Source organism: Peromyscus maniculatus, chromosome 11 (genome assembly GCF_049852395.1).
Source record: "Peromyscus maniculatus bairdii isolate BWxNUB_F1_BW_parent chromosome 11, HU_Pman_BW_mat_3.1, whole genome shotgun sequence".
Taxonomy (NCBI): Eukaryota; Metazoa; Chordata; class Mammalia; order Rodentia; family Cricetidae; genus Peromyscus; species Peromyscus maniculatus.
Window position 1 is genome coordinate 45548178 of NC_134862.1, and position 25397 is coordinate 45573574.

At 51.5% G+C, this 25397-nt stretch overlaps 1 protein-coding gene across 1 annotated transcript in view; it reads right to left on the reverse strand.

Moving 5' to 3' along the window:
* Pkp1 (plakophilin 1) overlaps positions 1-25145 on the reverse strand; it is a 46331-nt gene extending 21186 nt beyond the window's left edge. The window contains exons 1-2 of the mRNA XM_006982429.4: positions 24757-25145; positions 14378-14484 (exon numbers count right to left, since the gene is read on the reverse strand). Of these exons, the coding sequence (XP_006982491.1) occupies positions 14378-14484; positions 24757-24958 (309 nt within the window). The 5' untranslated portion in view covers positions 24959-25145. The remainder of the gene's footprint in view (positions 1-14377; positions 14485-24756) is intronic.
* Positions 25146-25397: the final 252 nt, after the last annotated feature.

Below are 25397 nucleotides of genomic sequence, written 5' to 3' on the forward strand. Positions count from 1 at the left end.
GCATGGACACCTGTGCCCACAGCAGGTGGGAGAACTCCACTGCCAATCCCTCTCCAGCCACACCCCCACACCCAGATAGGAATCTGCTGGCAGCCTCCTCTTCTTTGAATACAAAGGGGGCACACACACACACACACACACACACAATGTCAGACTATCCCATGCTTTCTTGGGAATCTCAAACCTCAGGTGGGACAGACTGTGAATCAAAGCGTTCCAGACTGGACACTCAGCTTCCTAGGAGCAGAACGGACCATGTAGTCAACAGGCTGGATTAGGTGGCTACAACTGAAGCCCAGAGTGTGGACTCAGAGACATGCTTCTCCACCTCGAACATTAGTGGGGCTCTTGAAAGTCAACCACAGTCCAAGGCAAGCCAGACAGACTGCACTGGCCAAAAGCATCCCCTAGCCAGCCTGTGTTCTGCCCTCCCTTCTGCTGGCTTAAGACGCCTTACTCACCTGCTCTAAGAGTGAAGCCAGGCTTTGTGCCTCAAGGCATCTGTTTCCTTACATGGCTCTTCCTGCATCCGAGGAAGACACGTCTTCATTATGCTAATGAAGCACCCAGGTTGTTTAGTGGCCCTGCCTTTAAGGCTGTCCGGCCCCTAAATGCTTTTTTCCCTTCTCCCCCCTTTTCCTGAAGGAGTGTGGCATTTCAGCCCACGTTGATGGTCTCTGTATCCCCGTTCTTCTTTCAGTTAAGTAGGAAGCTCTCAAGAGCCCGCTACTCACTGTGTAGGCAAGGAGCGTGAGTTCTGGAGTGAGCCGGAGCAAAGTAAACCAATGCCTTTCTTGGGCTACAAAGGCCTAAGAAACTCCTGTTTGTCAGAGTCATTGGGGAGGACAGGAGGCAGCCGTCCTGGAAGAGGTGGTGTCCACCTGAGCATTTTGTCTGCCTCCTCCTTTTGAATTGCCACTGCTTCGACTGTGGGCCTGTATTTCCTCGGTTTACTCCTGTGCAAATATATCTGATTTACAGGATATCTGATATGGGGGGTCGCGACACACAGGTTGAGAACCATTGCTCTGATCCCGGCCTTTTCACACCATCGCTCTCTGCTTTCTCAGGCAAAGCTTCCATTAGCCCCGACCGACTGACCGTGCTGGAGGACTTGACGTGTCCCTGCTATTTACCAGGCAAGCACATCAACTTGACTCTAGTCCGTCTACCCAGCCATCTTGTCCCTCCCAAACACACCTTCTCACCCTGTCCCACAACAGCAGACACATGCTGGCCCCTGCTTCGCCCACCTACCTTGGAACCCCACCACACTCCTCCCAAGCTTCTGCTCAAACCTGTCATCTCCATGAAGTCAGCTCTGCCCCATCTTGGCCCGGCTGCTCACAGCTGGAATCCTTCAGCTGCATACCCACCCAGTCTCCCCTGGCCTTGTCTGTTCCCTGTGACTACAGTAGGGCTGTTAGTTCTCCAAGCTTTTCAAACCAAAAAGCTGTGCCTAGCAGGTAGGAGAGCCTAGCAGGCTGGGTTCCCAGCAAGCACTCATGGAAAGGAGAGCTACTGATGGGGAGAATTTCTCCTGGGAACGGAGACTCCAGTTGCTGAGGAGCACTGGGATCCCCATGGCCTCCTTGCCCCGGGGTCTACCACAGACAAAATGAGCTGGTGGAGGGTAGGAGGATCTCTGAGCAGGGCGACACAGCCTGAACTCGCAACCTGAGGTCCAGGGCACTTTCCTTTAGGCTGACCTGGGATACAGCTGATACCTGGCTGAGCCCAGAAAGTTCTACCTCAGCTCTGGATAACCAGACTGAAACTGCCTACCTCCTTGGAAGCAGTATATGTATGCCATGCCAAGCAGGCCAAGATGAAAAGAGTGTCCATGTCCCTGGCTATTAGGCCATTTTGAAAGCATGCTTCTGCCAACAAGGTGGGGCTGGCCAAACCGGCTCTGCCACAGGACACGCCCTTCTCTGCCTGGCAAGTCACACACCCAGTGGAGTGTCCGACAGGGCCATGTTCAGCAAGGCAGTCTCCCCACGCCCTTCTCATGAAAGCCAGCACACATACAACTTCACAGAGTCCTCATCCCTCTTGGGCTTGGAGAGAGCTTTCTAGAGAAGGGACCTGGACAGAAGCCCCTCCAGGACAGGCTCCATGGCTGCTTATCTTGCACCTACCACTGCCTGCCTGTGCTCACTGAGGACCCTCACACGGTAATGACAACAGCCCTCTTGCAACTTTCTAAGGTTGCGATCACTCCTGACTAACAAGGGACACCCGATTGGCCGATTACTCTGCTGAGCTTTCCTAGGTGCTGGCCGACTCAGGTCCGCTACCAACAAGGCACCCAAGAGGGGCACGTAGGACCCAAGGCATGGAGAGTTCTCCTAAAGGCACCGGATGCTGCTTTCTTAGCAGTCTGCATCAGTGAGGAAGCCACTGAGGCCTGAGTCACCAAAGACCAGACTTCATCAGGAGGAGTGCCAGTCCCTGATTTCTCTGGGTATACCTTCCTCTTGAGAAGCAGAGGTCCCACCCTGGGCTGGGTTTCTGATTTCCCAGCACACGGTTGTGAGAACAACCCCACTGGTCAGAATCCCTGATGTCCGTCCAGGCAGAGAGTGGTGCCACTTGGCCTTGAAGGAGACTGGGGTGGGAGTGCCTCTTTGTGAAGTCCTCAAAGGCAGGGAGGAGACACACCCACAATTCCATCACCAACACCCTGAAACCCACAGTGTCTTCCCAGGGACACCCCAGAAGCACAGAGATACCTGTGAACTAAAGGGTAGTGTCTGGTTGACAGCTAGTGCTTATTCATTGAGAAGAGGGACACCAGACAAGTCCAACACAGTCCAGTCCCAGGGCTCAGATACGTTTTGTTAACTGATTTTGTTTGTTTGTTTGAAATAGAGTCTTAACACATAGCCAAGTCATAATTATCCTGCCTCAGCCTCCCGAGTGTTAGGATTACAGGGATGAGCCACTGCCCATGGGCTGTCACCTAAAAAACTTGAAAAAGTAATGTTTTAGTGCACACCTCGGAAGCATATGTAGATGTTACGAGAAAGCCGGTCAAGGATTGTAGCGTCTCCCATGACCGCTGAAGAGTAGAAGCTGCGGGCATTTACCCATCGGTCAGTATTAAGAAACATTTGCAATAACTGAAGACAGATCTCCCAGGGCATCAAGATGACTGAAGCCCAGGTGTGAGGACGAGACAGAACTCCAGCCAGTAGCCCGGGAGGCTTTCGGGAGGTGACTTTCTCCCCGGGGACACCCAATGTCCCTGTTAGTTGGCCTCTTTGGCTGTAACAGGCTCCAAGTCTTCCGTCCGAAGCCCACAGGGGCTCCCCGTATACAGTGAGAGGCATCCAAGTGAGCTGCACTTGATAACAGCATGGCCACCATGCCATGCCAGCGCCAGCCGTCTCTGCACTCTGCTCCCTGCTTTATCGCTCACCCAGCACCTCTCTGGCCCCCTCCAGCACACTGCTCCAGAAGTAGAGTTGTTCGAGTTCCTAACGCTGCCAGTACGAACTTGGCCACAAGGGCACGAGGTTTCCTAGGCATGCTTCTTTTTAAAGATGAAAAGAAAAGGATTGTTCACTGTGTATAGGAGTGTGTGTCTGCCCATGGGTAGGTGCCTGTTAGAACAGGTGCCCACTGAGGACAGAGGTGATCGATCCCCTGGAACTAGAGTTACAGAGGGGTAGGAGCCGTGTGTGACATGAGGGCTGGAAATCAAGCATCAGTCCTCTGGAAGAGTAGCAAGTGCTCTCAACTGCAAAGTCCCCCATGTTTCCTTCTAGAAGGGAAGTCTGAGCTGGTGGTTGACACACGGCCCTCTCATATGCAGGTGGCAATAGAGCCCGGGCCCTTGGCTGTCTTTCTCCCACGAACTCAGATAAGTTGGAGTCTAAGTTATTCTGCATTGCAGTGTCATGGATTCTGGATTTTGAACTCAGAGGCCGACTCAGCTGTCCCAGGGATGGGTCAATCCAGGGAGGGAGGAGTCAGGGGGCACTGGAGTGTGGACTGCTTCCCAGCAGGATGGTTTAAGTCAAGATCTCTCACAGCCAATGTCCCCACCCTGTCCTGGAACGTCAGCCGGGAGGCTGAATAGCCCCAGAACTCCTATGAGCCCTGAGCCTGTGCGTACTTCTCAGTGTTAGAAGAGAGCCAAAGACTTTTAGAAGATGCACCTCCTTCCTGGCCCTAAAGAGCTCCCGGAAGACCCGAATCCATTCCTGCTGATTAGAGGATCAAGAACCTCATATGAATGCATGTGGCCACCCCTTATCCCCTCCCTGATGTTTGGGTAGAAGATCACCTGTTTGGAAGACAAACATATGTATGTATATGCACATATGTACATGCAAGCATCTACATCTAGATATTTATTTGTATCCACATGTGCCCAAGCACGTACCCATCCTATACACGTGCCCCCTACTCACTTGAGGAACACACATTTTTCCAGGGGTAGTCTTATGTAAGGACAATCTTTGAGAAGTTCCTTGATCTTGTCTGAGGCCATTTGGCTAAGATGTGGTAGATAGTGAATCAGATCTTTGGTCTCCTCTCCAACTTTGTCCTCCAGTCACCAGCCATCAACTAATAGAGTCTGGTAACGACGGAACAAGGCGTACGCGGCTAAGGGTACTGGATATGGTGGCACGTGACTATAATCCTAGCACTCCAGATGCTGAACCAAGAGAACCATGGATTCCAGGCCATTCTAGGCTTCCTAGTGAGAACCCAGCTCATCAAAACAAAACGAAACAACAAGAGCTAAAGGCAAAGCGCTTCTATCCTAGGTGGCCCCCTGCCGAAACATCAAAGGTGTCTCTAGGCATGGGCGAGCCTGGTTCTGAGCGAGTTAGGCCTAGGAGGTACCGGCCTCTCCTCTTTTTATGGGTCCTGAGAGATCGTGAATATATTTAAGAAGAGCATAGAGCTTGTGGAGCGGCAAACTCAGGGGCAGAATGCTTGCCTAGCATGTGCATGGCCTTGGGTTCTATCTTCAGTGCTGTGGGGTGGGGGAGGGAGAAAAGGAAAAGAAGCAAGGGACTTAGCTGATCATTGGTGTCACACAAGTCTACTGCCCAAAGCCAGGGCTGAAAAGACCCTCTGGGCCAAAGGACACCAGGACAACGGAGACCTTGTGATTGCTAGAGCTGGTGTGTTCTGTGTAGGGACATGAGCGGAACGATGAGAGGAGGAGCTGGTTCCCTCAAGCCTTATCTTGCTCCCGATGCACTTCTGGGTCACATAAGTTGGGTGAGGAACACAGGAGCTTGTGCTAAGGTTGGCAGGGGGGTCCTTTGGAGTTAGCCAACTATTGCTGGACTTCGTTGGATTTGGGTGGATTTCTGCTCCAAGACTCTAGGATGGTTAAGAGGAAAGTATGGGTCATTGGCTTCTCCCTGAGTACTCCCACTCTATCTCTAGCACTGTGGGACCTCCAAAAAGGTGATTAGCATTTGAGGTGAAGGTGGAAGAAGTTGGGGGTTGTCCCTGAACCCAAAAGGGGGGGTTCCATTCCACAGAGCCTGGCCCTTGACAGAGACTAAAGTCAGAGACTTCCTCTTTTCATACTCCACTCACAAAAAGTGTTGGGCCAGGCATGGGGCTGCTGGCCTTATTGAGGGGCAGGAGCTCCACAAGGTGCTTTTCTCCTTGGCCCACAGAGCTCTCTTCATGATCTGGGTGGGAGTCAGCGTGGGACAAACCATCCCACATGACTGTCTTATGACTCAGAATCCTCACATATTTTCGCCAGGCACCACTGGTGGCTGTGAGAGGACCTTAGGTCACAGGCAGTGGCCATCACTGAAGCACATAGAAACGCTTGTATTTCCAGTCTGATGGCCCTGAGCCTAGGTATGGCTCCCTGCGCGTCTTCATTACTCACCAACACTTCTGTACAAAACAGCTCAACCCTTCCAGGGGAACCAATGGACCTCACAAGCACTAAGAGCTGTTCTGTTTCGCATCATTGATTTGGGTTATCAGGGTCATGGCGGGCCTTCCTTTAGTAGCCAAGAATACTGTTTGTATCATCTGACTTAGTGATCTTAGTGGTTTCTCTGCGAAGGAAATGCACTGAAATTGAAAAGTTATTCCTTGAACAGTAAGTCATAGTTGGTATGATGATTTTGTTAAACTGTGATACTCGAGTGCTCTCGACCTAGGTTTTGGGGGATGTTACGGTGGCTAAAAAGAAGCCTAAGGCACCCAGGGGCCGAGAACTTTGAGCACGAGATCGGGAGACCTGGATTCAGTCCTCTTCCACCCCTACCCCACCCCCCACCCCCCCACCCCCACCCCCGCCTAGGTGTGCAGGCTTGGGCAATCAGCTTCCTTTCCTCAGCCTCAGTTTCTCCACTCACAGACCGCTCCAGAAGGCTTTTGGTTTTCGGCAGGCGATTCAGCCCTTGCTGAAGTCATAGCCTTCTGGCCAACCTGGCTCAGCCCAGTCTTCCTCCCCTTCAAGGCCACTCCCCGGGACATAGGGTGGGGGCTTAGGGGCGGGCCCCCACGCTGCTTCTTTCCCCACCTGTGTCTCTTCTCATCCCCTCCCCGCCCTGCCCCTCCACAGCCAGATTTGATTTTGTTTTTCAGCTGAGTTTGCGCTCTTGGGGCAGGTAGGCAGGCAGGCCTCGCAGAGACTTGCCAGGGCCCTGGGGGAGAAAGCTGAGCCTCACCCTAGCAAAGGGTGGGGATCACTCTTCCACCCACCTGGGAAAGGCTACTGCATTTGTCTCTCTGGGCTCAGTGACAAAAGGAAAATTCTCACCAATAGAGGCACCAGAAAATGCCTCTACCACTTCACGTCTCTGGCCCTTCTTCTGGTCCCCACTTCCTGGCTTAGGGCTGGCTGGCAGGGGAGAGATACCACCCGTCTTTTCCTGCCCCTCCTGGCTCCCATCTCTCCTCACTCTTCACACCCCTTCGTGGCCACTGGGCTCCAGACTCAGTTCTGCCAACTCCACCTGTGAGGTCATGAGCAAGCCCCTGCACCTTTCTGCAACTTAATTCTCCTGCAAATCAAATCAGAATAAAAGTGCTTGGGTATCCACCCATCTCACGGACACCCAAGGAATCGGGTCAGGGAATGAAAACATGAACGAATGAATGTTCTGTGTGAATTAAAAAAAAAAACCAGCCCTAATCCCAGGGATTATCACATGATCTGAGTTGACGGAGAATGTGGAGGGGTGAGCTAGCCCTACATGTTCCTGCTTGTTTTAATCCAGAACCTGAGGACCACATCCCCAAACCCTGTGACTCCAGCTGGGAAGGCTTGGCAATCACCTGCCCTGCCCAGCCCCCCACCCCTCCCAGCTTTTCTTTACAGACCAGGAAACTGAGGCCTAGGGAGGTTGAAGTCAGCATGCGCTGTAGAATTTAGCTTTTAATTATGTCCCTTCTCAGGCTGTTGTTTCGTCTGTTCTTTGTCTTTAACCACAGTGTGAGGACTTAAAGACTCGCTGGTTAAGCAGATGGCTTTTCGTCAGCTCCCCTCCCGCTCCCCAAAGGGCCCCAAACACAGTTCCTTTAGTCACTGCTGGAGAAAACTGGAGATATTTCCAATTCCTCTGGAGTCTTTATGTCTTCCCTCTGAAGTTTCGGAGACTGTACTTAGAAGATGTGAGGGTGGGGAAGGCTACCTCTTCTGGAAGCTTCCTCCTTATCCCATCCTCAGGGACTACAGCTTTCTTAAGCGCCTCCTAATCCCTAGTCAGGAAGGAAGGACTCGAGCCTGGTGAATCAGTCTAAGCCTTGGTTCTTCCCGTTTGTCCACTAGCTTTGGAGCTCTGCGTGAACTGCATAGCAGCCACAGCTGATCCTTCAAGCTAAAACTGGCTTTGCTGTCGTCCCAGGAGACAGTAACATTCTCTTCTGGGGACTTTCTAAGAAGGGCCTGCTGCTGGCCATGCCCTGGGCTGCTGGCCATGTCCTGGGCTAGCTCTACAACCGGCCTGCCCTCTCCATCCCTAGCAAAGCACTGCTCACCTCTCCTGCAGCCTCTCATGGGGACCAGAGGATCCAGGAGGAGGTAGGTTGACATGTTCAATTCACTTTGAGGGGCAGTGTGAGTTCTGGTCCTCGGGGATTGGCTGCAGAAAGCCGGGGGCGGGGCGAGGGGGCAGGTTGTAAGACCTCTGGGGCTGGCCACACACAAGCTGCTGCCTGGTGTGGTGAAGTCCATTCTTTTGGAATAGCCAGAGCAGTAATCTCATTCCCCAGCCCCAGGGTCTTGTTCTCCACCCTCTCTCCTCTCTTGTCACACAATTCAACATTTCGCATCTCCTAGAGGCCTCTCGGGTCCCCCATCTGAAGCTCGTACTCAGGGATGCCATTCACACGTATATACCATGACCATGTCCTCCTACCTCTGTAGGACCACGGGGCCTGCATAGCGTGCATCCTCCACTTCTCCTCCCCAAAGAAGGATTCGGGCTATGGATGTTAGACTTCAGAGGTCCTTAGCTGGGAAGTATAGCCTCAAGCTACTCGGGAAAGCTAAGTCAGCTATGAAGGGAGAAGCATAAAAAGGAAGCTGTCCAACCTAGAGAGGTCTCAGGTACAAGGAGAGCCACTCTGATGGACTATGGCTTGTCAGGGAGTGCCCGTGCAGGGACTCTTTCGATGTGGACATTTGTCACAGGTGAAGTCCCACAGTTGAAGTGCCAGGAGCATCCCCGTAGCAGCAATTAGTTGGCAGAGACACGCCGCATTTACAGGGAAGGGTCACCTCCCAAGTCGCCCGTCGACTCTCTCATTTACCTCCTTTTTCTCTCTGAGGCACATTCTGTCCTGTGGCAAGCAGGATCATTGCCTCTTCTTGTTGGGTGATAGCCTGGGGCCTTCGTGGGACCCCTCCTATCTCGCAAGGCTGGGTGGGAGTGAGTCACAAGCTGGCAGCAGGGACACTGAGTTGGCAGATACATCAATCGCTCCCTCACAGAGCAGGACCCATGCCTCCTTGGGAGCAAGAGCCAGAGTCGTCTACTCTATCTTCCCTCACCTGGACTTTGCAGGAAAAGGCAGAGGCCAGCCAGCAGGCATTGCCAAAGATCCCAGCTTGCACACCTGGAAAGGGGCACCCAGGGCTGGGGAGAGGGAGCGGGGTGGGGTAGGGGTGGAGAGTCTGAACTTTAAGGTAGTTACTCATGTAGCTGTTGCAAGAGCTCACTAACTTCCGTTTCCCTGGTGGGAAGAGATGGTCACATGAGAGCAGGAAGGTACAGAGTCTTCAGTCAGCTGGAGGGTTGAAGCAGGGCCCCTGGGCTAGAGGATCTGCACCAACCCCAACCAGGGGCCACCCAAGTTTGGCTTCAGCCCCGTAGCTCAGAGTCAGTCACAAGCGAGCTCTCAAGCCCCATGGAGCCCCATGTTAGCCTTTGGCAAAGAGTTAATCAAAGATTCTTATTCCGTGTTGAAAAACAAATGTCACTTCAGGACCCTCACCTTGTAGCAGTCTCTTTGAGACTAGAATCCAAGCTCCACATGGCTATATAGGTGTGCTGTATACACAGTCCTCCTACTACACTGAGAAAGAGATTTTCCCCATTTCAGAGACGGAGGCTCGGGTAGATTAAGGACATGCCTGGAGTCACACAAATAATGAAGGGGGAGAGGCAGAATGTGGGCTGAAGGTCCCGAGCCAAGCCTGGGGCTTGTTCCCCTACATCATGCTATCTTGGGTCACAGCCTCTGTTAACTATGGATTAGCAAGGGCAGTCTCTTTTTACGGCTCCCAGGACAAAGGACCATGCCACGTGACTCTGGCAGCCTCTCTGCAGTGTGCGGTCCACAACCCGGCCCTTTGCATAATCAACAGTGTGACTCTGACAGAAGATGAACCCTCAACCCAGACAGCATGGTGCTGGGGTTTTCTATTTCCCACCGCAGCCGGACACAACTGCCATCCTCCCATCAGTACCAGGGTCCCCCACAGGTTGCTTTGGGTCCAGAATGAACAGGCTTGGTTCTCTTCAGTGCAAAGGGTCTCTAGCGCATAGTCCACAAGATTCTGTCATGAAGGGAACATCAAACACTGATGTATCAATTAGGTAAGCAGCCAGGAGAAAGATCCAGGACAAAGACAGGTTTCTCTCTCCTTATGTTCCTAGAGATTCTCACCTCAGGACTGCCAAGCTGGATGTGTGTGGTTCAATATGGCAGACACCATGGTTTGCCTTGCTTTCAGAACTCCTGGCTGGTATTACCCACATGACTTCTCTCCTCTATAGATCAGATCCCGGGAAGGATGGTCACGTTCAATCCACATCCAAAGAACACTCTCAAAATAACTCAATGCTCATGATGTGTTTCTTGCTTTAAAAATAGGAAAACTCTAGCTGCATCTGGGACAGACCCATATGATAGTGACTGTTTACAGCTTTGGAATACAATAGCCATGCTTTCCAAATGGCCTCTATGCTCTGGTCCCTTCGCCCTGGTCTACCTGACCCAGACAAGGGTGTTCAAGTGGCCCATTATATTATCTGTCTAACAAATAGGGACCAAAAGGCCTCCATTTCCCAACTAGAAACAGCAGCAGTCTGATATCATTCTCGTTGGGTCCATGGCCCGGCAGAGGAGCTCTTATGGACACTTGTTTTAATGTCAGGAATGACAGCGTACCAAACTGAGAACACAGGACACTCATAGCCGTGTTTGAATCACTGATATTAATTTTTTTCATTATAATTATGTACCAAACCATTTATTTGTTGTATTTTACCCTACAAGTTTACTATGACCACTCCCTATTAATAATTATTGCTAAATGAACAAAGATTGAGTCTAGGAAGAGAAAATATGACCATTCCCCGCCTTCCCCTGTTAGCATTAGACTCTCTCAAGCTTTGGCTGGAGGGCAGGGTAAGAGAGGAATGAAAAGATTTGGATTTGTGGATCTCTTGTGAGTTCCTCAAACACAGCTGCCATGTCGACACACAGTGGTTTATGGAGACCGATACGATGATCACCACACAAAGTAGAAGCACCTAGAATAAGGAGAGCGGAGCTCCCAGGTTAGCAGGCAGTAGGTCAGGGATCTAGGCTGCCATACTAGTAAACATCTGTGTGGCCTCCTCTGAGTCATTTATTGTCCCTGGGCCTGAGTTTCCTCATCTGTAAAATGCAAAGCCCTCTGCTCTGACTCTGAGAACTGGGACAGCATCAGTCCACCTGAGGTGTCAGGTGTGGGGACACTCTGCCTCATTGCACAGATTCCTCCCTCTTCCGGAGGCCGGGGGGACTCTTGGGCAAATGCCTGTCTGTGAAGGAGGAGGCTGCAGCGACCCACAGTCAGGAGGGGAACTCTGAGGCAAATGGTTTTCTTTGGACCAGTCTTTTCTTTAAGCCCCTCGTAGGATGCTTCTTGTAGGTCAGAATCACTTCATTTTCAGCTTCATTATAGGACTCTTTTTATTCAGTTTTCTAAAATTTGTAATATATTTGGTCATAGATGAAATAAAAAAGATTTTTTTAAATTAGAAGGCTGTCGATGATTCAGAATATGAAGTAACACTACTGATTTTAAAATAATGTTAGGCTTTTCTTTTAGGATCGCCTATAGAATCCCTCTACATTTAAAGAAAATGTTTACTCACTAGTGATAAAGCTTTGGAATTTGAGAATGGTGTGATATTTGGAACCAGAATCAAACCCAAGGAATGAAGTGCTCCAAGTGGGCTGTACTGCTTCTAATCTGACAGAGATCATCTTAATAAAGAAGTCACTGGTACCTACGTGGCTTCTAAAACACACTGGAAATAGCTCCTTCTAAAAACGCTTACAGGTTCTAGAAACATTTGAGCAGGGTGTTGGTGTAATTCTCCAGGACAGAAATGATGATCTATTCTGTTTCTGTTGGTCTTTGCTTCTCCCACCTGGACTAGCAGTTCACTGAGGACAAAGCAAGTCTTTGCCATTTCAGCCATAGTGTGCATCACATGATGCCAAGCCCAGCATTTGCTCAGTGCCAGCCGGCTGACTGATTGGATGTGTCTGTAGGGAATGGTCCTTCACCAGCTCTCAGAAACTCCCGACGGTGCCTGTGCCGATGAACCACACCCTCCTCCCTGTATGCCCTCCCTTGGGCTGCCATATTGGTTTCACCAGAGGGTGGGAAGTGCAACATTCCATGCTAGTTGTACCAACCCTGGGAAAATCCCACAGGCATGGGGTTATCTCACACCACGGATCATTGTTACGGTTTCTCCCACTCTCTCCCTCTCCAAATCTGGACCCCACTTGGTCTTTTTTTTCTCAGTGCTCAGCTGATTATATGTCTGGCTTCAATATCAATTATTCTACTTCCTCTCTCCTCAGCCCCCCTCCCTCCCTCCCTCCGCCAAATCCTCGTGTGTGCTCAGCTCTTCCCTGTTCCCATAGCCTCTCCTGAACTGAGAGGAGACGGGACAAGCCCCGGCAGCTGCCCTGTCATGAGTCATGTCTGCAGGGTTGCCAGCAAAGGAGTGAAGAGGGATGGGCCTTAGGGCGCGGGGAAGGAAAAGGATTTTCAGTGGTTGTCAGAAAATGGGCACAGGGAGGTGTGGGGGCTGTCTGGGAGCACTAAAAGGCAAACGAGACAACTCAGGATTAATTATCTAGAAGAAAATGTCAGAAAGGCACAGGCCATAGGAGGTATTTTAGAAACACCTCCTCCCACATTTCCATGGTTACGCTCTCCATTTGATAACACAGTTAATGTAGCATGAGAGCAACATGTGAACGAGGCAGAAGAACTGGTACCATCAGTCTCATTTCACGGAGGAGAAAACTGATGACCAGAATGGTTTATCTAGAGTCATAGGAGAGAGGAGAAACAGCTCAGAAACCTCTAAGCTCCAGCCTGGTAACTCGGAACATGTGCATTGTTAGCATGACCATGACCATGTCAGCATTATTAGCTTGGATCAGTAGGTCCAGTTATCAGCCGTTTGGGTTTTTTTAGCTAATCCCTTTACTCTGCATTACTAAGGTGTTTTCTGAATCTATGTGGACATCATCTTTTGTATTAAAGCCATCTCACATCTATAAGTGCTCTGCAAACTTATTTGGTTTGATCAACTAAATTTAGGTTGTACTGAGGGTGACAATGGATATAAATGCTCCCCCTCACAAAGAAGGAATCAGAAATGAATTTGTAGCAGACTGAGTTCTTTCTTTTCTTTAGTCTCCAGAGTGTAACAAGTATGGAAGATACATCCTCCACAGTCAGCCCCAACAAAACTGATGGAGAAGGGAAATCAAGCCACAGTGAAAGAACATTGAATTCACAACCCCCCCCCACACTCTTCTTTACACAGGACTCCAGGATCTTCAGCAACTTGGAGTGACATCTGTGATCATTTGTTCAAAATAAAATGCTGCTGATCCTGGGACCCCAAGAAGACCCAGCCTCAGCTTTGCATCTTTTATCCCTGAGCCTCACATAAGAATTTCCAAGAACAACGCAGGTTAATGTTGGAATTAGCAAAAGTAAACAGAACTCATGGAATTTGAGGAGTCTGGGAACCCCTGAGTGCCATGCAGCCCAGTGGCCCCGGTTCTAGAATAGGATGAAACACGTGCTGATTCATATTTATCCAGAGCGCCCGCCACAATGCTTCATAGAAAGCTCAGCTCCATGGGTCTCTGTTCAGGAAATGGGCAGGTGGGTGGAGGGCGTCGAGAAAGACGGAGCCAGAACCCGGATTGAAGGATCTAGAATTATCTCTACCCACATTAATTTTTTTAAAAAAAAAAAACCTTACAAATTGTATCTCCTTTCTATACGTATTAGTTCATCCAATCTTGACAATAACCCAAGAAGACTTTGTTACAGTCACTTTACTTGTGAGGAACTTGAGGCCCAGAAGTTGAAACCCAAAGACACATGCTCAGTGAGTGGCAGGGCTTGAATTTGAACTCATATTTCTCTGATTAGTAAACTCAAGCAAAGCTCTTCTCCAAGCCAAGGCAGCCTTTACAGACGCTGCTGCAATGGACAAGATCTCCTGGTCTCAGAGGTACCTTCTGGGTCCTTTTTTGACCAACAGTACACACGAAGAGAGAGACTACTTCAGGACTTCCCTAAAAACCTGTCCACAAAGGACCTCCAGAATTCAGACTTCTCATATCCCCTTGGTCAAAATTAGAAAAATTGGGAAACAGACTTGTAAACTGCTTGAGAGACCCAGAAATCCCCAATCAGCATGGAAGGAGACTGCACAGAGTTCCCTGGGAGGCGATGGCCAAGCAAACAGCCCTCATTGGACCTGAAGTCCTCACTTACTGGCTGAAGTCTGCATTTCTCTTTTTGAGCAACCAGCGAAAGCTTTCTGCATCGGGAATCCCAGACCACGTCCGCAGACGTTCTAGGTCTTTCTGAACGGAAGCAGTTCCTTACCGGATAGCCCCAGGAGCCATTCCCTGCCTGGAACTTGGAGAAGTAGCTGCTTCTGCTCGTGGTCCCGTAGTTGTTGTAATTGTCGGCCAGCCCATCATACATGGAACCTGGAGGGAAGAGCAGGGAGGTTAGGGCAGGGATGACCATCATCTTCACCCATCCCTGCGCCCGCTGTATCATCCGCATCCAGGTCCACCACCTCCATGGAGGGAAGCAGTCCGAGTTCCTGGGGAAGGGTGCCATCTACCAGCCATGCCCATCCTCACATCCTCCATAGCCAGGGGCCAGCAAAGAGCCACCAGACTGCCACAAGGACAGCTCTTGAGACCCCTTGGAAGAAATTGACACCTACAGGTCAGGAGCTGGCCTGGAGCGCCTTGGAGAACAGCAGTTCCAACACAGGGAATCATGAGTCCATGCTCTACAAAGATGCATGGGGAAGGAAGGCAGGATCTCGACATTCCAGGTCCAGAGGTTCAAGGTCAGAGCCACGCAGCAGTGCACACCTGCTTAGAGTCCGCTTCTGCCCGGACTGCGAATGCCAGCCTGAGCCCAGCCCCCACGGGTGATCAGGTAACCTGCCCCTTCCTTCTCTGAGGTCCTCCCGCTGGTAAAGGGGGAGCAATAATCAACCTCAAAGGCCCAGTGAGGATTAATTAATGCCTTCACAGTGCTTCGAGACCCACAAATGACAGGCTATGCGGGAGGACACGGTGTCATTAGGGTTATTAGCGGCAAAGTGGCTTTGAATCACAAAAAGCAGGCTGGATTTGAGGTTCGTGGCAGGGACCCACCTTCCTTCTTCCCTTCACAGAACGGCAGGGAGTCGGGAGGCCTACCATACAGCCCCAACGTTGAGCAAGTTGGTCTGTTGGAGGTCCCAATGTCAGGAAACATGGCTCTCAGTGACATATTCTCCCCTCCCCGCCTCCCCTGCGCGCGCTGAATCCGTGTTCTCTCCCGGGCTATAGCCATCACTGTCCATCCATCTTTCAAAGCGAGGCTGGAGACTTCATCTCCTTCAGGAACCCCTTACTAACCAGCCCCCCGCTCAAAAGCAGTCTCTCTAGTGTCTGCTATACCCTGCTCTTGTACCCCAAGTCATGTGCTACCCGGTGTCCGTATTTCCTCGGCTACATTGAGAACTCTGTGAAAGATAAGCCATGGTTCTCTGGCCTGCACGTCCATAGCAAGTCTTCCTTACTCTCATCAAAAGTATCCTCTAAGGGATGCGCACGCCTTTCCTCTAAAGTGATGCTTGGAATCCCCCATCAGAAATCCTGTCTGAGGAGGAGGGGGGCTGGACCTTGATCTCCCTTGAATCCATTAGCCCTTACACTTCTGCCACACCCACCGGCTCTAGGTCATTTCCTAGGAACCAAATTGTCTGAATTGGGAACAAGAACAAGATCGGCACTTCAGAACCAGGCCGGCATCCTGCTTAGGGCCATCTCCTCTGTCCAGCGCCAGACCCACGACAAAGGGCATTTCCCTTGATTCCCATTCCTGATCTTGGAGGATGGGCGGGACTTCGGGATATTAGCTGTGACAGTCGTAGTTTTCTCCAGAAGCCTAACGGTTGGAATTGGTCCTGGCCTGGCCCACAAGCTCTCCCTGGGCCTCCTCAGCTTCTTTTTCTGTAAAAAGCAGTTTCTCTCAGGCTGGAGAGATGGCTCAGAGGTTAAGAGCACTGGCTGCTCTTCCAGAGGTCCTGAGTTCAATTGCCAGCAACTACATGGTGACTCACAACCATCTATAATAAGATCTGGTGCCCTCTTCTTGTGTACTGGCAGAATACTAAATAAATAAATGAATAAAATAAAATAAAATAAAAGCAGTTTCTCTGCATCCTAAACGGTCCATACACTCCCAGAGTGCTGTGGCTATAGTGGCATGTGCCTGATGGCATCCCGGGAAGCTTCTCTAAGATAAGGTTCAGCTTTCAAGGAAGAGGGGCAGACAACTGAGACTGACCCCACCCCCTCTGCCTCCTGCCTCGGGGTCGTTCCAGGGGCCTGTTCCATCCATAGAGCCCCAGAATCCCACCCCATAGGGCCCAGGTGCAGGCCTTCCCCTAAAAACAAAGTCCTAGGATTCTGCCTGGTCCACAGAGCCTCTGACAGGTACAGTAAGTTTGCTCCTGACCCTGTCTGTCCAAACTGCAGCTGCTCCTCTGGACAGACTGTGTTTTCATAAGGAACAGGAAGAATCCTGTGGCCTCGGTCACCAGAGAAGGGGCCACAGCCAGGCACAGACACCATCAGGACTCCAAGGAGCTGTCCTCCAGGTCTCACCCGCCTTGATCCAGCCCATGTCCGTCATCTCTTCCAAAGCTTGGCAGGCCAGTGTCTGCTTGGCTCACATCTCTTGAGCAGGCATTTCTTTGCAAAGGGCAGGTATGGGTCAGCCAGCTACTTCCAGATGGAAACTCTGGGGTGGTGACAGATACTTCAACAAAGCCCCAGGGAGGCCTCCTACTTTAAGAATCATCTCCTGGAGGCTCCCACTCAGGCCTCCACCCCCGTGAGAGGGAATCTACCATCATGACCTGACACCCACAGGTCATATAAGGCATCTCCCCTTTCCATGCCCTTCACCAGCCTGGCTGCTTTTCTCTCTCTCTCTGTCTCTCTCTCTCTCTGTCTCTGTCTGTCTCTCTCTCTCTCTGTCTCTCTCTCTCTCTGTCTCTCTCTCTCTCTGTCTCTCTCTGTCTCTCTCTTGTTTTTCGAGACAGATCTTCTCTGTGTAGTTTTGGTGTCTGTCCTGGATCTCCTTCTGTAGACCAGGCTGGCCTCGAACTCACAGAGATCTGCCTGGCTCTGCCTCCCGAGTGCTGGGATTAAAGGCGAGTGCCACCGCAGTCCGCTGGCTGCTCTCCTACACATTCTCCAGGTGAAGAAGGAACTGTGCCATGGAGGCAGACATGGACAGACACATGGACATATGAACAGATGGAAGCAGGGGATGAGATACTCTGTAATTCCCAGAGCTAGTCCCCATGTCTCACGGTGACTCAGGTGAAAACAGCTCTGAGCTGTAATTCTCACTGGGTCGGTTCCTTCCAGGCAACTTCTGAAGGCATCCTCCAAAACGTATCTGCAATTAGGGAGCTGCTTGGCTCCCTGGGAGAGTGAGGCGGCCATTACGCCAGCCAGCACAGCTTTTCTGGCAGAAGGCAGATGCATAGCTGTAGGGATGGCGAAGGTGGAGAGGAATCTAGAGAGGTGACACATTCCGAATCACGTCTAGCCGTAGTCAGGGAGAGAAGGTGAGCTGTTCTCACACAGAAACCACTTCCTCTCTCCTGACCCCAGGGTGTCTGGATGGTTAGCCAGGTCCTCTAAAAACTAAGTGCAACAGCAAGCACATGGAGCGTCTCAATAAGTGTAACCCTGAGAGCTCACTCTGCACCTGGTCTCTCCACTTCTACAAAACTTACTCCTAGGAAGCCTAATGGGCTTGAGCTGGACATTTTGGTACCACTTTTCTTTCCTGTCCAGTCCTGTGGGGAAAGTACTCTGGTCTGTAGGGGCTCAACACCTCCATTTAATGCCAAATAGAGTCTTAGAATTCTATCAGCCAGGGCCTCCTCTACCCCAACGGTTCTTGGAGGGTAGTGTTAATTGGAATAAGAGAGGGGGATGTATGGAGCTACAGAGGCTCAAGTCCACCTCCTTGAGAAGGATTCTTTATCCTGGGGGTGAGGGTAAAGGGAGAGGATCCGAACATCCAGCTCACCCCTCAGAATCCTATTGCCCTTCCTGATGAGTTTCTGTCTTCCCACTGGTCCCTACGGAGGTGCATTTGCCATGAGCAAAAATGATGGTGACTTCTCAGTGAAGCTGGCAGCCATCTCAACCTGGGCATCACCATCGGGACACACATCTGCCTCCACACAGAACCCCAACACCTTAGAACATCGATGAATTTCCCTGTTCCACAGTCAGTGTGAGCGGCTTGCCTCAGCCTGTGCCAATGTAGAATTTCACTGTGTGAAACCATGTCAGTCTGCTGTACTGAGGAGGACAGTAGACTGTGTCCGTCTTTTCTTCTGTGCCTTAGATGAGACTGGCTGGCATTCCTGTGTCGTGTGGGCAACCCAAGCTTCCTCAGCTACAAAATCTTTGAAAGGCCGGTTCACATAGGAGGGGCAAATCATTCTTTTCGACTTCCACGCTTTCAAACAGGTTACACACACTGCGCTCGAAGCATTCTTGAGCAACGCCCTCTCTGCAATCAATACCCTGTTCGAAACTCAGCTATCAGCGATCTCACGCATCTTTTGGTACTCCAGACCGTCATCACAATTGCGTTAGCCCTGGGTCCAATGGCTACCCTTACTCTAGCTGTGCCGGCTGGTGCGCTTCTTGGAGTGTGAGTGTGTGTGTGTGTGTGTGTGTGTGTGTGTGTGTGTGTGTGTGTATGTGTGTGTGTGTGTGTGTGTGTGTATGTGTGTGTATGTGTGTGTGTGTGTGTGTGTGTGTGTGTGTGTGTGTGTGTACGCACCTATGCATACCCTTCTTCTAGAAGAAAACTGAGAGCTCCCTAAGCAAGGGACCTTGTACTGACCAGACTCACCTCACCTCCAGCCCCGGTCTAGCTTCTACATCAAAAAGGACCTCCCCCCTGAACAACAGGCAACCCTCGGGGGCAGGGAGCATCTGAAACTCCTCTATTTCCCGTCTCTCCTAAATCTCTCTACTTTGATGAGCTGGACTTTTCAGAGGGAAACTTCTCTGGAAGTCTGTATCTCTCTCCCATAAGGCTGATTTTTTTTTTTGTTGTTGTTGTTGTTTTTCATTTTGCTTCTTCTATACCTGAATCAAACTTACCTATTCCTCAATATAAAGTTCTTGAAAAAGAAGCCCATAGTCTTTCAGATTTAAAAAGTCCTTACTCCTCCACCCCTGACCTCTCTTCAACTATGGTGCCCACATTTAAATGAGGCAGTCATGTGTCTGCACAAGTGCGACACTATCCCCTCACAAGATATTCAAAAGTCCGGGAGGAATGAACTGTGAGAACGGATGGTCAAGTATCCCAGCAGGACTTGGGCTACCCTGTTCCCTAAGCGTCTGCCTGGCCACAGGAAACACTGCCAACTGCTTCTCCTGCTCTGGTGTGCTGAGGCTCCTAGGAAGAGCAAACCGTCCAATGCAACCTCATCAAGCACCCCGTTGTGGTTCTTGGCCTTTCTTGGGCATATGCACACAACACAAAGGACAAAACACGTTATGCTGCCTTCATTAGGCACCCTCTCCTCAGCCTCGTAAGGTTCCTGCAGGCTCTGCTGAGCAACGGTTAAGGCCAGCTCTGCTGGAGCCTGCTCTTTCTGATGGAACCTGTATGGCGACAACAGAACCCACAGCATGGGTGGAGCGTGGAGCTTTCTATGGAAGCAGATCTGGCATGAGCAGGATGGTGGGTTAAAGTAGGCAAGGGAACTCAGCTGTGGTCAGGAGTAAAGCCCATCACTAGGAACCACTCCACCAGGGGAGCAAGAGAGAGTGAGTGGCATGTCAGGTGCTGGGACTCCTTGTGCTGGTCTGGACTTCGCTACATAGTAGAATCAGCTGAGGGTTTTAAAGTTACCGCTTCCTATACCACCCTCTATACTGACTAAATCAGAGCCGCAGACAGCAGGACCTAAGGATTTGTTTTTAAAAATTCCCAGGTCATCCCAAGCTGCAGCCAAGCTTGAGATGAGCTGATGGGAACTTTACTTTTGTATGCTGGCTGGGGTATTTACTTAGAGATGCACCAAGTGGGAAGCCGGGAGAAGAGCATGTCAGCATGTCTGCAGACAGTTTGGGCAAAGTCTTGACCAAGGGAGGGACTTGTAAATCTAGTTCCAAAGGGCACAAAGCACTTTTGATATGATCTTACCCAATTCCCAACAGCTGCAGAGACCCAGAGAAAGGCAGTGACTTGCCCAAGAGGGCTCGGTAGAGACTAGTAATAGCCAAGCTGGATTCCTGCCACAGTACAAGCTGCAAGGTGTGGCGTGTGTGTGTGCATGCCTAGGCTATGTGCTATGCGTGTATCTGTACATGTGCACGCACAGGATGTGCTGTGTGTGCCTGTGTGAATAGATGTATATGGTAAATGTGTGTGTTCATGGGTGGGAATATATTCATAATATAAAATCTATCCATGTATACATATATGCATGCACTAAATGTGTGCGTGCAAATGTATGTCCATGTGTGGTGTTTGTATGTGTATGCATACGTATATGTGCATTGTGTATGCATGTCACTGTACATATATGTGTGTGTATTCATGTATATTGGAGCATGTGTATATAATTATATATATCCATGTGCATAGAGTAACTGTATGCCTACAACATGTATATCCATGTGAAGAATGTGTGTACATGTATATAACACAAACCTACAAAAAAATGTCAAATAAGGATAGCTGACATCCTTCCACTTTATTATGTTTGGCCATAGATGTTCTTATACTTTCTAGAAGTTATATCCCATCACAGAAGCACTTTTCAGATTTTTAAACCTAGATTGAATGACATATTAGTATTTACCGTTTGGGAGGGCAGCCCACCACACAGGTTACCGGGCACTGTGATGACCGCTCCTCCCATTCTACCCTCCAATGCATTTTGACAAACTCTTTGGGCAGCTTAGCAGAGGATGGGATCCAGGAAAACAAACAGTGTTTGCTTCAAAACACCCCGGGATACTCCACATTTTTGCATGTGTTGTAACAGGTCAACAGAAATACTGGCTAAAACCCCCAACTTCAAGCCAAGAATGGTAAAGAAACAGAATTAGTTCATTTGAAGTTTAATTAGTATGTTTTGCCTCTGGAACAAGCTTAAACACAAAAGCCCTTTACCATCCCTCATCTCTGCTTGGCGCCCGAGAAAACCACCCCACAGTGCTGTCTACCCACGGTCCGTGGCCAGGAAAGGGCAACTCTCAGGAGTGGAATGAAAAGAACCTTCCTCGGGCAGGGGTTCATGCTGAGACACAGACAAATGCAAACACGTAAGTCACCAAAGGCAGGGCCGCCCTAGGCTGCCCTTTCATAGCATGGAGGAGCTGGCATGAGGCTGCGGAGCCTGAACAGGCGGGAAACTTGGAAGGTGAGCAGACACCTCCACCAGTCTAGGCAAACTCCAGCCTCTGAGCACAGGGGAATAAAGACTGTGTGTTTTAGTGGGAAGCGCCGCTTTCGAGAAGGGAGAACTTCTGGCCCGAGTTGGGAATTTAGAATCACAGGTAGTTAAGTAGGCAACATCATGCAGTTCAAATGCTGGTCGTGCTGGATTCCTTGGAAGAAGCAGTAGAAAGAAGGGGGTCCCCTTCATGGAACTTTGCGGGCCACCTGTATGTCCTGGTGGCGGGTGTTGTGTTTGAATCAAATGAGATCATGGGTAAGCTATTGGAAAAGATTCCAAATGAGTTGTACAAGTCTGAAAGGTGTAACTCATTGTCAGCCCCTCACCCTCATAGGACAGATCAATAACAGCCAGAGGGACTTCCCCACCCTTAGGGACATCAACAGTCCCTAGCAAAGATCTCTTGCTGAGCAAATTTGACAACCCCACCCCACCCCCACCATGTGCCTCTTATTTCCCACACAGTCAGGAAGAAAAATACCTAACACCCTGACACACAAAGAGACACCCTGAGAACACAGGGGAGCAACTTCATGGCCAGTTCCAACTAGTAGACAGCCACCTTCCTCTGCATGGTCTTCAACCCTCTTGGGGACTTCATGACCAAGCTGAGGAATCTGGTCTACCGCGAATAAGGAGGGAATAGGTAGAGATGTGCCTTTTATGGTGCCAGATCCCTTCTCCAGCGCCCCCAACAGCTCAATGCCCCATCCTAAAAAGAGCGAGTTGACAAGGATAGACCTGGTGGACAAGGGTCTGAGGAAAAAGGAAAAGCCTTTTCTAACCACCAGGGTAGTGGGTAAATGTTCTGACTGTTCACCAGGGGCACCCGGAGCCCTTCTTCCAAGCAACCCTTTGGGTGGGGCCAGCCTTCTTTAGAGCTGGGTTCTAACCAGAGAGGCCCTGCATTTGAGGCCAGGAGCTCAAGACCCATGGAAACCAATGGCTTTGTGCCAGGAGAAGACCGTGTGAGAAGTCAAGTGTCCAGGGGCAGATGACTTCCGTAGCTGCCAACTGGTCTCTGCCAGGATGCAAAGCAGGGCTCCTGGCATGGAAATCACCAGGAGAAAGAGAGAGCAGCGTGGCCGTGAAGCAAATACAGAATGCTTGGGCGTTTTCCGATGAAGAGCACGGAGAAATCTGACGAAAACAAAGCCAGATAAACCAGACACACCAGATCCCGAGTGCCCCGACCGCCTATTCCAGCTGGGAGAACTGGCCCCCTTTGGGAACCTCCCCAGAGGCTGAGGTTAGGGAGACACACCTACAGGGCCAGTCTCAGGAGAGTTTCTGGACAAGTGTGCAGCAGGAGGCACCAGGGTCAGCCCTAAGCCCTCACCTGGCTGAATCCCCTTCGGGGACCTTTGGGAGAGACACCCTCAGAGGGTTACCCACAAAGACCAAGCTAGATAGAAGCAGCGTTCTGAGATGACGGATGTCAGGAAACATCCTGATAAGCAGGGAGAAGGGATGAGGGGGGCCCAGGGACCCAGTGTGAGCCAGGAGCCGAGGCTGGTAGGATAAGGGTGGAAGGGGACAAGGTCAAGTGTGAACCATAGAAGAGTGGGTGGCCTCAAGCTGTGCCCTGGGCTGTGGCGAGGCCCTTTGTCCTCCCAAACCTGCTTTCAAATGAAGCTAGTGAGCAGTGACAAAGACACTACATAAAAGGCGGGGAGCCACCTCTGGTAGGAGAGGAGCCAGGAGCCCAGACAGGGCAAAGGGCACGGCCAACAGCAAAGCCTTTCGGTGTGGGAAATGGCAGAGTCAGCCGACAGCCATTTTCTCTCCCTAGCGCTGCCCAGGGGTCACCGGGGAGCAGAGGGGAAGGGGAACACATGCCCCGGGCAGAGAGCATGGGCCTTGGGCACTCTGGAGAACTGGCAGGCCTATTTCCTTAGTCTCCCCCTCGCCCCCCGCCACTGTCTCCTCGGTCTCTAATAAGCGTGCCCTGCTTGATCTGGACTGGCTCACCGTGTGCCCTCTCCTTAGCATTTTGCTCAGTTTGGCTAAACACTAAAAATAAAGCAAACATGTTCGAGTTTTTCTGATGATGTTTGATAACCAAAGGTTGGTGGCGTATTTCTCACTGGGAATCCTTCGCATGGAAGTTTTACTCTAAAATTTCCACTTTAACAGCATGTCCGGTGTACTCATCATCTTCAGCTTCAGGGATCCCCCCCCCCCCAATCGAGGGCCTTGTCACTCACAGCTCCTGGGGTGAGGACAGGACTGGAAGCCCAAACTGGTGAAGTGGACTCATCCCCGGCCCCCCACAACACACACACATACTCTCTCTCTCTCTCTCTCTCTCTCTCTCTCTCTCTCTCTCTCTCTCTCTCTCTCTCTCTCTCTCTCTCTCTCTCTCTCCCCCTCTCTCTCTCTCTCATCTCCGCTTTGACACTGTTTTCTACTTAAGCTGGGTCAGGAGAAGGGGGCTCAGCATTAGCTATTAGAGAAAGAAGGCAGGCTCCTGGCCCTCCTTCCCTGACGGCCTTCTAGTCACATTGCATCTTCCCAGTTTGATTTGAGACTCCAGGTAAAGTGGCGGGTACTAGTTAGGGGTGGGGGAAGATGGAGTCCTGACTACCTCCCCATCCCACAATGCCTCTCCTGAACTCAGACTCGATCACAATAATTCAGTCACTCTCTTCCCCGCTCCACACACCACCTCCACCAGGAATGTTATCCCTCTGAGCCTGGGTGCAAGCTGGAGGCTTAAAAAGCCGGGTGGTGGTGGTGCGGGGGGAGGTAGATGCGGGAAGGTGGGCGCGAGGTAGGTGAGAGCGCTGGGTCTGGGACTTCAGGACAGACACTTCAAGATAATGGGAGGCTGGTACCCCGGAGCAGGATTAGGAAAAGAGAGCCCTCCGGATTCCGATCTCGCGATCTCGCGTACTCCCAGGACTCCCACCCAGACGCGTCCCCCAGTGAGCTACCCATCTTGACCGACAGCGCACTCCTCACCCATAGGAGCTCCTGACCCACAGGGTGGATCCACTCCAAGCCGTGCCTCCCAGTGAGCTACCCATCCTGACCCCACAGCGAGCTCGACCTCCAGCCGCAGGCTAGCCATAGGTGAGCGAGTCCACCGTGTGGCCATGGCCTGAGAGCTGGGCTGTGGTCACTCCTCGCACACCCCGTCGGGGCGGACTGACGCTCAGTCCCCACCCGCAGACAGGAGCGCGTCGTCGGGAGGGACGCAGGTCCCACGGACGCCACCGCGTGCCTTTACCTCGGTTGGAGTGGCTCAGGGTGGACGACTGCGAAGACTTGGACTTCTGCCTTTTGACGGTCATCATCACCTGCTCCTGCACACGCTGCCTGCCCGACGTGCCGGTCTTCATCTTTTGGTCGGAGGGCAAAGCCAGCGTGGAGTTGTCCTGGTCCTGGAAGCATTCGTACGCCAGCGCGGTCTTGAGTGGGGAGTGGTTCATGGTGGCAGTGGGGTGGGGTTGGGGGGCACGGGCCGGGGGAGCCGAGAGGCGCAGGGTGCGGTGCAGCGGGGTGCGGGCGCGTGTTCTCCTCTCAGCGGCTCCCTATGGCCATAGAGCGCTGGTCCGCCTGAGGCTCCCGGCTGCTGCTCCTGGCGCCTCCGCCCCGGCTCGTCCCTCGGCAGGCACTGGCGGGGCCCGCCCTCCGTCAGACAGGATATACCACCCCTGCCCTGCGCCACCCACTCCGCCGGCCCGCCACTCAGACGCAAGCTGCAGGGCACTACCTCTGCGGGGAGGGCGCTGGGGTGTGTGTTGGAGGGGGGTGCGGGGAGGGGGAGTGCCCGGTGTGCAAAGCTCTCAGCCTCGTCCTTCCTCTCCCCCTCCCTTGAGGTCCAGGGGAGACGCCCCTCGGCTCTGCTCCTACTGGCTCCTGGAGAAA